Raw genomic sequence first — 12,753 nt, forward strand, 5'->3', positions numbered from 1 at the left:
CTCTTTAGGGGGGCAGTAATGAAAAATTATTGACAAACACTGGTGTATAGGTATATATACACATATGTATCCTATATGTGTGTACAGGCACCTTTATACACACTATTTTTTCTTTTGAACAAAAACAGAATATATGATACTCTATATTCTGTCCCTTGCTTTTATTAACATGCTATGCCACATGTAATTCAGGATTGACACATGCAAATGCTTACAGGGGTCAGGTGGGTAACATAAATAACATAACATAAATAAGAAAAACAGGGATTAGGGAAGAGTGTGGACCATGGCAAAACTGAAACCCATGCTCCTTCACAAGAGCTTCACAAGCTCCAGCTGATGGTTGCTCTTTGGGAATTTAGTCTCAGTGTTATCATATTCTCTGATTTGTCAAGCAATGGTGGAAATCGAAATTTTACGTGTTGATGAAATTTCCAAGCATGTCAACATTATGTGGGTCAAGCAAAACATGTCCAAACTAGTAAACATTGCAGGTCTCCCTTTGGATTTCTGGTAGAGGTCCAACCCAGGGTTTCCCCAGAAAGATTCAGAGGCCAACTACAACAAAATCCTCTGCAACAGAATTTTCATGTGATGTGCTTGTTGGGCCCAAGTTCAGGTCTACTGAATCGGAAACTCTATGGGTCCATCCAGGAATCTGAATTTTTAACAAAGAGTTTCTTAAGTAATCTCAAGTTTGAGAACCAGGAACACAGCATACTTTTTAACAGCTATGTAAGCACCATAATTGAATTGCAAAGTATGAAATGATCATACTATGTTAAAAACCATGTCCTTATTGGTGGGTATTGAAGTTGCTTCTAAATTTCCCCCGCTATACATAATACTTCAGTAAATGTCCGTATGCACATTGCTTTTATTTTTATAGAATAGATTTCCCAAATCAGGATTATTGGGTCTAATTAAGGTCTAATAGATACTGTACATTTTAGGGTCTAGTAGATACTGACTTCATACTTACTTTAGACATTTTAGGGTCTAGTAGATACTTGCTTTATAAAGGTTGCAGAAAGTCACGTTCCAACTAGCAATACATATGAGTGCCCTTATCCCAACACTAACATCCCTGGACATTAGAATTTTTTTCCAACTTGATGGGATAAAGATGTTTTTAATTTTTTTAATGAATAATGTCCTGACTTCCAATGCAGTTAACAATTTTTTAAATCACATTTCCTCTACAAGGGAATATTGGATATATTCCCCTGCTGAGAATGGCAGGGTTAGAGTGGGAGCTAACACCTTGTACACAGCATCAATTTTCTTGATACCCTTACCTTCTTCCTAGGGTCTACCCTCCTCTCAAATCCCTGCTTCTCTTCCCACAGGGAGCCCACTATAGCCACTCATTATCTTTCACTATTCTGGCAGGTTTCTAAGTTTTCCTTTAAAATTATATTCACCTGTTCATTCCTATGCCCACTTGTCTATTTAATGGTCTATCTTTTCCTTATCTATTTGATGTAGCTCTGTGCAAACTAGGCCATTAACAGTTTGCTTATAAAGAATTAAAAAAATTATACAGTTTACTATTTTACTTAATAATCAACCCAGTTTGAACAAATTTCATTTAATTTTAATCATATTAACCATTTCAAACTATCAGTACCATTTTAGTTTCTTTCTGCTGCTTTTAGAAATGTGCTTTAACATCAGGCATTTTCAGTATAATGCTATAATAAGTTAACTGCAGAAAAGCCACTAATGAATTTTATTTTATTAAATAACAGCAAAGGAACTATAAAGATTTAAATAGCTTTTTATGCAAGTTAAAAACTTTCCAAACTCAGAAATGGATTTTTATGGGGGGCGGAGGGGGGCAGGTGGGCTTTCTCTCAAGAGCTCTAATTTCAAAACCCAAATGGAATTTCAAAATACAAGTAAATAAATGTCAAAGCCTCTTGGCCTCTGCTCTGCCATTCTATGCCTGAAATCCTGCCAAAATGAAATTTTCCATTCAAGAAGGACTGGCGTTTACTAAGCTGATTTTTAAAGACTCACTTTCAAAAGTAGTGGAAACTTTGTGCAACTTTTGACGTTCCTCTCTGTGGATAGAACAGCTGCCTCTGTAGACTTTTTCCACAACGGTAACAATTTCTGAAAAACGAATTTTTTTTAGCCCTTCCAATGCCTTCAGCCACTAGGTCTACTGGTTTTTCCCAGCGCCAAGCAGAGAAGATAAACAGCAGCCAAACTAAAAGCTAGTGTCTCACTAAGTATCTCGGCACAAAAAGGACAGAAAGAGAAAGGGCAGAAGAGAAAGTGGGAGGGAGGAGGGAGCACGGTCCCATAGTCCACTTGCTAGAGGGAAACATTAATCTCAAAACTGTGCTGTTTCAACAAAACTGAGCTGTAGTGAGACTGGCTTGTCTGCTTATTCACATATCATCATATTCAGTTACTGTTAAGGTCAAATAGTTAGAAAAGCTGAGTTCGTTTAAAGAATACAAAGGGAAAATATGGAGCCCCTGGTAGTCAAATCCGAGGATTAAGGCTCAGCTTCTGTTGGTCAGTCCAGCATAGGTGGGAAGTAGGGGTAGTGCTTTTGGGGGCCTGTGAAAGAGTGAAGTCTTGGCAAATGGAAACTAAAACTGTCAGCCAGTGAAAACCTGCAGTGTGCCTAAAAGAAGTTTTAAAAAGTTAACAAACTATGGGATAAATCTAAGGTAGGAATGAAAATTACAGACTGTTGTGAGAAAACTGAAATCCATTTACTCTTTGACAGTCTAAAAGCAATAACTTGAAGCAGCAAGCCTAAGTTCCTAGCTTGTCCTTAAGGCTTTCTCCCCACTCCTTTATTCTCTTCCTTTCCTCTTTCGCAGCTTTTCTCATATGCAGTGTATGTACCCCGTAATTATCTCCCTGTGAGTCTTCCTTTAATTTCGGACTTATTTTTTCCCCCCCTCTTTGTTGCTCCCAGACCCAAGCCTCCTTTTCCTCATCTTCTAGTATGTGTTCGTTCACGGAACAGAGAGGAGGTAGCGAGGCAGAAAAAAGTTCTGTGGTTTCGAAAACTTGGGCCTTTGTTGTGTCATTTCCCCTGCCCCGCCACGCCCCCAACCACGTGACCAAGAAAGGCCGGATTTTGTGAATGGAGCCGAAAGGTGGCTGCAGGGGCGGGAGAGGCTCCGCCTCTTTTCCTAAGGCGGCCAATCTCCTAGCGGAGCGCTGCGGGGTCAGCAATAAACAACAATGGGCTGGGAACAGACGGTAAGTTATTGGCTGCCGAGAGAACCTCGCGGGGGCTGAGTCTAAAGCTCCGCCCCCTCCCGGTTACCATCGTTACCCGTCAGGCTCCAGCCGCAGAGAAGGTCTTTGGAAACTGTTGGTCAGGTTACGGGGGCTGGGTTATCCCGGGAGTGCTGCGCGGCGGGACACACTTGCCGCCTGACTGCACCCTCAGAAAGTACCGTAGGGCCTCACGATGCCAGCCTCGAGGCCAGGCTGCGCCCGAACCCCTCCTCGGCTCGGGTAAATGTGCAGTTCCCTCTCAAAATGCTTGTAGGTGCGCGCCTTAGGACGGGCTAACTCTGATTTACTACTTTCAGGGAACGCACGGTGTGTGTCCTTGCTGTCTACAGTTACTGGGTGTTTCCCCAGTAATAAGTTTTTTTTTTAATATTAAAAAAATTTTTGGACCCATGACCTCCATGGGTCCGGAATTGAGCCTTGTGCGCTCACACTCCGGTTTAATACGGCTCCATAACGTTCCATTTAAGGAAGGAAACTTTCAATTAGAAATTAAGAACTGCAGCACGTTTCTCAAAGGGCTGAACAGCTGCCGGAAACATCCTTTGGTCTCTAGCTCTGGTCGCCACCAGGATCACAAATGAATTTCAACACCACTGAGTCCCTGGTCCCAACCCCGAGGCCTCTCATCCCCGGTTGGGCCGAGGCTTCTTAAGTGACTCTTTACAGCTCTAAGCCCCGTAGGAGGGTCAGGGCAAGTGGTTTCAGAATTGCAGCCCTCACTTTTTAACGTCCTAGTCATTGTCCTTGAAACCCGACCCCCCTCGCCTCTCTCCCCCAACTCCCGGCTCTGGCTGTTTAAAAGCTGGAGAGGAAGTGAAAGCGTCAAGTACAGTAAGTGACACCCTCCGCCTCCGTGTATACATAACAAAAGCTCAGGAAACGTGCGGGTCCCTAGGATATCCGAGCCACCCCTAACCTATCCCTGCTCCTCCCCACCTCCACCAGGGACTGGAAACACCTTGTCCCAGTACACACGTGGGACAAATTTTATTTTAATACTTTCCCTCACCTAGATCGCTCTGTAGTTCTCCCTTCCAACGCAACCACTCCTGAAGCAATTCCTCTGCCTCTCCCAGGTGCTTTCCCCATAGATTTTACTGTCCCATGAAAGATTTACTTGAGGATGACGTTAAAAAAATAATGTTTTTGATGCGCCATAATGGTTATGGTGGGTGTTGAAAAATGGGAAGAGAACCTGGGCCAAAAACTTAGTGGGAACGAGGCTTTAGTGTGAGGTGGGCTCCTTATCAGGTTCAAAGTAGAGGGGCTGGAGATCTTGAGGGAGGGGTGGTGGGAGACTAAGGAGGCACGGTCTTGGTGGATCGCACTTCAGAGTATATATCTGACCCGAACGAATGTGCTTTAGGAAATCAGCCCAATTAGTGGACCAAACACACCAGTAAGGAGAACTGGCGACTCGAAACACATGGCTTCGGTGTCCCCGGGCGCCTTAACAATAAGCAGCGGGTTAGGACGGCAGTCGATTTGCTCTGTGGCGTTTCCAGGCTGTGGTCATCGCGCCAGCCGGCGGAGCACGGGTATGGGCAGAGGGGCGCGGGAGATTCACGAGCAGGGGCAGCAAGCCTCCTGATTGACAGCCCGAAATCCGATCTTGTGAAAGAGACGCGGAGCCAATGGGAGGCAGCGATCCATCAGTTTGGATTGGAGGCCCCTGGAGGAGAAGTAGAGGAAAAACCACCGAATTGAGCTCTGTCAGAGGCGCTTTCGGCTTCCAAGGGGGAAGTGCTGGGCAATAATTAATGTTTTTATTAAAATTGGAGGGAATTTTTTGCAGCCGTTCGCCTAGCGTGGCCTTCAGGTGGGTCTTTCCAACAACTTTTTATGTCTCTCCAGATAATTGCATGGTTGTGGGTTGCAAAAACTATCCTTATGAAAGAGGTGTCTCCGTCTCTTTAGTCCCGTTAGGTGCAAAGCAAGTCTCGTTGATCGCCATTGCTAGTTTTGCACACGTTTGCGAATCAGAGCTGCCCGGGGTACACCGACCGCGCAGGGAAACATCGAGAGTGTAAATAAATACATCGCCTCTGGTTCGGATTTTTGCTACTGCCGAAAATATGTAAATTGTGAACTCTCTTGGCTCTCTTTGGATCCAGGTGAAGGAGGCGGTGTAGGGAGGGTTATTTTTGTGAATGGGACTGTCGGAGGGTAATTAGCTATGCAAATTCAAGAGCTTCATTCATGATTTTTTTTTTTTTAGCCTAAAAGCCATCTTGTTCCCCTCTAGGTTGATAGAAGTCCAGATCCCGAGGAAATCTCCAGCTAAATGCTCAAAATATAAAATACTGAGCTGAGATTTGTGAAGAGCAGCAGAATGGATGGATTTTATGACCAGCAAGTGCCTTACATGGTCACCAATGTGAGTGATCAGTTCGAAAGTTGCTGTTTATAAACTTGACTCCGACGGAGGGGGTGGGGTGGGGAGGAGGGAGAGAATGAGAAGGGAGGGGGCAAGGGGGCTGGGATTGCAGATACTTTATCTGCTTTGTTGCCACTGTAGGGCGACTCTGCTTCTAGAAGCCCAATCTTCAAAATGAGCTTACCTTTCAGTGATTTGGATAAGGCATAGTTTTGTTTTTAAGACTCCTTTTTCTGATTAAAGTGCTCAAGATGAGTGGAAGAGGAGATGGAGGGCAGCAGCAGCTGCTGCTCTCAAAGTTTTTGGCTGGGTTTGTCTGCCACATTGAAAAGAATGAAGTTGAGACAAATGCTGACACTTTTTGTTTATATGGGGTGTTTTTCTTCTTCTCCTTTTTTTTTCATTGTCTCTCTTACATTTTTCATTTCACCACTCTGTTTTTGTTCTTTTTTTAGGGGGGTATCAGAGAGAATAAAATTCACTGTGTTTTAATCTAGCTTTGATCCAGCCTAAAACGACTTTAAGTGTAATTGCTTAATGTTGTTTTGATGTTGAGATACCATGAATATATGACTGATAAATAGTGTATTACCATCGGCACAGGGAAGCAACTCTCCCTGGCTGTTGAGTTCTCAGCATAAGCTTTCACTGTCAAATGAACACAGAAAATGATTATTGGAATTGATACGATGGACTTTTATTTTTCTATTTAGGGAGAAGATCCAGTAGACTTTTGTATGCATGTGTGTTTCTATGTGTGTGTGACATGTGAGGTTTACATTCTTTTAAAGGATTTTATCTTTCCCTTTGTAGAATCAGCGTGGGAGAAATTGTAACGAGAAACCAACAAATGTCAGGAAAAGAAAATTCATTAACAGAGATCTGGCTCATGATTCAGAAGGTGAGGTTTGATTTTGGGCTGAATCCCCCCTCTTTACCTATACTTCCCACCCTCCTAAAGAAGTGAAGCACTTCAGTCTTACCTTAAGAATAATACACTTTCAAATTACTGCATTTAACCAAGACTTTTATTTGGAGCAATAAACATGATGTGACAGTTTGCGTTGAGGGATATTTTATGGCTCTGTCACAAACTAATGCAAGAAGGAAATAAAAACTTAACAGTGACATCCTTCTTTTAACCATTCTTTTGTGTTTAAATACCTTTGTCCATATGGCATACAAGTAATCCCATACACTAAGGTAACAATTTTGAAATATCCAACACAGTGGGACAAATTAGGCAGCTGTGCACACTGCTTAATTTCTCTTTTCTCCTGTATTAGAAGTTGAGCAATATAAGTGATTGTTTGATTTCCCATCCCCTTACACTAAAATCATATACTGTTATCAAACTTTTCATTGATGATTTTGATGACCACATGGTGAGGCCTTAAAATGTTCAATGAATCATAATCAAGGCCTAATTAGTAATTATAATACCTATTTGGGAAATTGGGTCACAGATTCTTTTTATGAACTGTTGGTAGGAGGTCAATATATTATAAATTATTCCAGCCCTATGCAGGCATTCATAATAAACTTACCATACTTAGATTTAATTACCAAAGTTCAGTTTGCCATTTAGATTAGGTATATTGAATTCTGAAACATCCTCAAATCTTCATATAAGTATAAATAAGTTACACATGCCTCTCCCTCCCCACTGTGACAGAATACACAGTTTTGGACTTGATAATAAACAGGTACCAGAGAATTATCTCTCTGACTTTTGTAAACCTATTACTGTAGAAATTTTCTTCCAAAATCTTATATTTAAAAGTTGTCCCTTTTAGTTTTGAGGCATTGAACTTCAAAACATATAGTACTTTGAGAATTATACAATGTACTGTTACATGTTTTATATAAGATTCGGAAGATAGAAATAAAACGTTTTTCAGTAGTTCTGATTTTTCCCCTACTACTGTTTTAGCAAGAGTTTAATATATTTAAGAAAGGTTTCTGTGGATAGACACATGCCTTTACCTCAGCCGTTTTGAGTTCTAGTGTATGCGTGTTGTTTGAGGTCCCTAAGCTTATTTATTAAGTTAACTGGTAAAAAGGGGAAAAAAGATATTGAGAAGTATTGCTTAATAGGCATCAAAATGGGCAGCATTATTGATATAATTAAGTTATAAATCCTGATTTATTTTTATATTGATGCCCCTCCCCAAATTAAATTGATCTATAGTACTAATTTCATGACAAACATTTCCATTTAATGTAGGCTAAAGGTTTGCAAATCTTTTGTTTATGTCTTTGACTTGTTTTTTAGAACTCTTTCAAGATCTAAGTCAATTACAGGAAACGTGGCTTGCAGAAGGTAAGGCAAAAAATTGCTTTCAAAGGAGGGGAAAAGCAACTCTAGAAGGGGAGAAAAAAAAAGTCCTGAACTTGCTGTCTTAATGTTCAGCCCAATTAATTGAGCTCTAAAAGAGCCACCTCATGTGTCATGCATACATTAGAGCCTCTGATGAGTTTGTCTTGGGGGAATCTGGGACTGCACTACCCAGTGTCATCACAAATTACCAGGAGAAATTGCTTCCAGCTCACAATCACATCTGCTTTTGGCAAGAACTAATGCACCAAGACTTCAAGTTCTAAGCCTCTGTTCAGATTTTAATTGCAATTGATCAGGTTTATATTATTGTACCTCGAGAGACCTCCTAGAGCCAGAACTCGGCTTGCTGTTTCCTTTAGAGCAGCGCATATCATTATTTGGTGTTCTGGCGGAGGACTTTTCTGATGGCAGAAATTAGTTTCTCTGGGTTCATCAGGACGGGATGCTTCAAGATTTAAGTGCAAGTGTCTTCTTTCCACCTTGTTCACAACACAGAACGTTAGGTGTGTATCCAATGCTAAGGAAATCCATGGCTTTAAAATAAATTTTGGGGGGATTGGAGGATTTTAAAAATGTTTTCTGTTTGTTACTATGATGTGATGTTTGTTGAAATTGACCTTTGCTATTATAACACTTTTATTAGGATTTATTTAATATAGCAAGGAGATATTTAAAGGCATTACTTTTATTTTTGATTGCTTTTTGATAAAATTTTGTGTTGCAGTCTATTGTATCTTTTATTGTGAAACTTTATTTTGTAGGAACAAGGAGATATTGCTTCAGTACAGCTTTATACAACTTGAGAAATGTCTAATGTTGAGGGACTTTTGTTGGCGTCTATAATTTGAAATTTTTCTTTTGGATTTGGTATACTAAATGTGAAATAATAATTTTATCCTACGATGTGTTTTGTGGGAAATACAAAGAAAATTATAGATATTTAGGTATTGAGTATAGTTGTGTTATTTCTGTCTTTGCATTACATGGGAAACATGCAATTTTTGGAACAGATTTTTAAGATGGTTCAAAGAAGAGAGAGGGTCTCTTTAAATGGAACCCAGGCATTGCTGTTGCTACTTTGAGGCAGACTACTGTGTTTTTTCTAGTGGTCTTGCTTGCAGTTGATCAAGTTGCTGTTAGCATGTAAAATAAGTTTCTTTGTTTTGCTGATATTCTAGTTCCTCCAAAGGGCTTCTGCAATCTTTATAAAGCTTTTAAGTTAAATAGCTTTTCCAGTATCCCTTTGCAAGGGTGATTGTATTTGTATGTTAATGAAAGGTAAGTATTAATGAACGTTTTAGTTACATTTAAAGGTCATTTTGCTTGTCACTGTAAATGAAACTTATTGCAATAGATTACTTATTATTGTAACATAAGCCATATATTCAAATGTAACTTTCTCAAGAAAAATCTGCACAGAGGCTCTTGCATGAATTTTATCTGTTAGTTTTGCAAAGTTAAATGTTGTGAGAACATTATATTTATGAGGGAATTTATTTGCTTATCCAAAATACCTTCAGATATCTATTTTAATTGTTCTGGAAGGTTTGTTGCTTCTTAAGATGTTTAAGTCTCATTGATTCCAAGTCAGTGCACTTGCTGGCAGATTTTGAATGTGCACAGCAACTCTGTTCCTGGAATTTAAAAATGTGGAATCTGTGACAGACTCTTACCATTTTATAATCAGTTTCAGTGCAGTGTTTTACTTTTGACTTGTTTTGTTTCTTTGTCCCTCAGTTAAGTGATTTGGTAATTTATACAAGTTTATTTTAAAACCCTGCACTGAATATTCTTACCCATGATAATTAACTTACCTGTAAATCAGATCTGAAGATCTAGCTTTATATAAAATAAACCTAGAAAATGATTGATGTATTTGAAAGAACATGAACTTTTACTTAGAAAAGAATTTATAAGCTTAAATAAGTTCAGGAATTAATCCTCGGAGTGTTTTACTGAATACCCAGGTGGGCTCCTATTTACAAACCATGAGTAAGATTGCATTTTAGGATAATTTAAACATTTTTTCAGAATACTTTACATTAATTTATCCTGTCATGATATAAGCATAACATTAATTTTATTTTTAAAAATCTAAGAGTAAGAAGAGAGGTGGGTTTTTAAAATTATCTGTTAATGGACTGCACATTTATTTTTAGCAATTTTATATAATTATGCTATTTGCATTAGTATTTTAACTTATCCCACATCTTGAACAATATTAGCTAAGAAGAGATCTCAGAATTATACTAGTTTATTTGTAGCTAGATCTGTTCATTTATGTTCTTCTGGTCATCCAGAAATTAAAACATTGCCAAACTGGCAGGCTATAAACGGTTTACATATTTCTTTTCATAATTCTTTATTGCCAAGAAAGGGACCGTGGAATTTTAAGGCATCTTGACCCTTTTTAAAAAGACCATTGGCAATTAACCAAGTTTCTCCCATAAGGATCCCACTGGGAAGTTAAACAGGTCTAAAAATGTTACTAGGCAGGAGAGTCAAGGTACTTGTAATGTGTCACATGAATTTTAAAAAAATTATCAAAGTCCCTAAATACTTGGGAAATAATATATTGTTTCAGGTTTAATTTATTTTTTTCCTGTAAAAATTTTTATAAGGTAGACCCGAAGTGTAACATGGATTGGTCATAGGTAAATTATTATGGATTATGAAATGTGTTTTATGTCCAAGGAAAAATTTGGATAGATAAGGCAGGATTTTTTGAGGGTGGGGTTGGAACCAGTATTTTCAATTCACTAAAGTCCTCTCCAAAAAATATGCTTCCATTCTTCCCCCAAATTTCTAAACAGGGATCAAAAATATGTTTTTGAAGAATATAGCTTTATATTAGTATCACTTTTGAAGTACTAACACTGCAATTTTAAGGTTTTTTTAACATATACACCACAACTTAAAATAATCACACCTTATTCTGAAGAAAATTGAAAAGGTAATGTTTTCAGTGACCAGAGTAGTAGTTAAAAAAGTGAAGAATGTGCTTATTTTAAATTTTGCCATAGCCACTTTATATTGTCATTTTACTGTGTACAATTCTTTATTGATTCTTTGACTTTTGAATTAGATTGCCACTGACAGAAAGGCAATTCCCATTATTTGATCCCATGAAATAATGAGTTCAAATATCAATTCTATCAACATCTTGGTAACATCCTGTTTTTTAAAGTGCTGCTTTAAGGAAGGGCATCCTAGAAATTCATAGTTAAAATGGAACCTTTTGTGTGGAGGGGACAGAAATAGAAGGATGTAAAATTGAGTTAAAAGAGGATCACGTTCTTTTAAAGTTGCTTGTTAAAGTTTACCTTTAACACAACTTAAAGAAAAATAATACATTTCATAGGTATCTAATATAAATACATAGCAACTTTTGAGTGTTATTTTTGATGTTGATCTAGATGTCCTTGAGGTTTCTTTTCATCAGTAATATTAAGGAAAATTGTCGATAGTGATTCGCTGCCATCAGGGTAGAATGTTTTTCAATTGTGTTGTAAGTCAAGTTTCATGCTGCCAGGACACTTGAGTCAAGTTGTGCCTCCAAGAATAACCTTTATACACTAAAGATTATTATTACCTCATGCCCTCATGCTGATAAGCTTTCTTCCTTTTGTTTTATGTGACCTTCTATTAATAGTCAGGTTTGCTGAAAAGTAGAGATGTCATTCTATCTCCTCAGTTCACTTTAGTGGCTGATACTAAATTTATAATCAAAATCATTTATTATGAATTTCCTCAAATAATATGCGCTCTTGTTACTCAATATACATAATGCCACCCATAATACACAGTAGTCATGATGTACTCATTTTTATTTTTTAAGAACTAGACTGTTTCTTTTTGAAACGGAACATAAATTGGGTATGTACTCATGATTTTTTTTTTAAAATGTGAGGCAGTAAGGAGAACAGGCTTTAAAAACGACATTATTTTGTGTGGTTTAAATAAAAAAGGAATTGAGAATTAGGCATTAAATTACAGAAGTCCATACTATTTCTTAGAGTTGAGCAAGAGTCATTGTATGGGGGGAGGGGGGAACTCCTATCCATCTTTTTCTTGTACCAGGAAATACTCTAAAATATGAAACAAAGACTTCTTGTTTGGACTTCATTAAAGGATAGCAGGTAGAGTAGATGTATTCTATTTCTCAACATTTACTGGAAGTATATAAATGCATTTTCATCTAGGGTCTATTTGCAAAATAGAAAAATTTGTTAAAAATAGAATTCGGATTTGGTGTAGCCTAGATATTGGTTTTCCAGAGGGTCCTAATACATGTTAATGAAATATTGCTGAGCTTTTCTAATTCAGTTACAGAAAATGTATAATTTCTTGAATTTCATAATATAACTTTATTTCCTTTGATCTGTGCACAACATTGTAATTAAAATAATAATAATGAGAATAATAATAGAAGTCAGACCTCAGTAGCATTAGAGAAAATATATGGGTAATAACAACAGCTCTGAGCTATGCTTAAGTTTTCAAGCCTCTCTATAGGTTAGAGTTAGTTAGGAAATTGAAGTTGATTTGAGACTAAAGACAACTAAAACTGTTTTCTTTCTTTTAGAGCATACAGAAAGAATGCCTTTATCAATATTAAAGATGTTTTTGTCATGGGAAAAATGCACCCCCTTTTTTCGTCTGTTTAAATGTATTTATACTTCTGCATTAATGTTTATACATTGGTACAATCATTTTAATGTTAAAAGCAATGAGGTATAAAACCAGGCTTAGTGGCCTCATG

At 38.0% G+C, this 12,753-nt stretch overlaps 1 protein-coding gene across 5 annotated transcripts in view; it reads left to right on the forward strand.

Annotated features, from left to right (window-relative positions):
* The first annotated feature begins 4,080 nt into the window (after positions 1 to 4,080).
* ETV1 (ETS variant transcription factor 1) overlaps positions 4,081 to 12,753 on the forward strand; it is a 95,183-nt gene continuing 86,510 nt past the window's right edge. For 2 of the 5 annotated variants that reach the window (XM_082632767.1, XM_082632771.1), the window contains exons 1-5: positions 4,927 to 5,092; positions 5,191 to 5,387; positions 5,519 to 5,650; positions 6,464 to 6,551; positions 7,926 to 7,973. In XM_082632767.1, the coding sequence (XP_082488893.1) occupies positions 5,606 to 5,650; positions 6,464 to 6,551; positions 7,926 to 7,973 (181 nt within the window). In that variant the 5' untranslated portion in view covers positions 4,927 to 5,092; positions 5,191 to 5,387; positions 5,519 to 5,605. Of the gene's footprint in view, positions 4,105 to 4,926; positions 5,093 to 5,190; positions 5,388 to 5,518; positions 5,651 to 5,773; positions 5,855 to 6,463; positions 6,552 to 7,925; positions 7,974 to 12,753 lie in introns of those variants that run through there. The other 3 variants (XM_082632769.1, XM_082632768.1, XM_082632770.1) reach the window with 3 other exon arrangements.

This window comes from Mesoplodon mirus, assembly GCF_964341445.2.
Source record: "Mesoplodon mirus genome assembly, chromosome: 9".
NCBI classification, from domain to species: Eukaryota; Metazoa; Chordata; class Mammalia; order Artiodactyla; family Ziphiidae; genus Mesoplodon; species Mesoplodon mirus.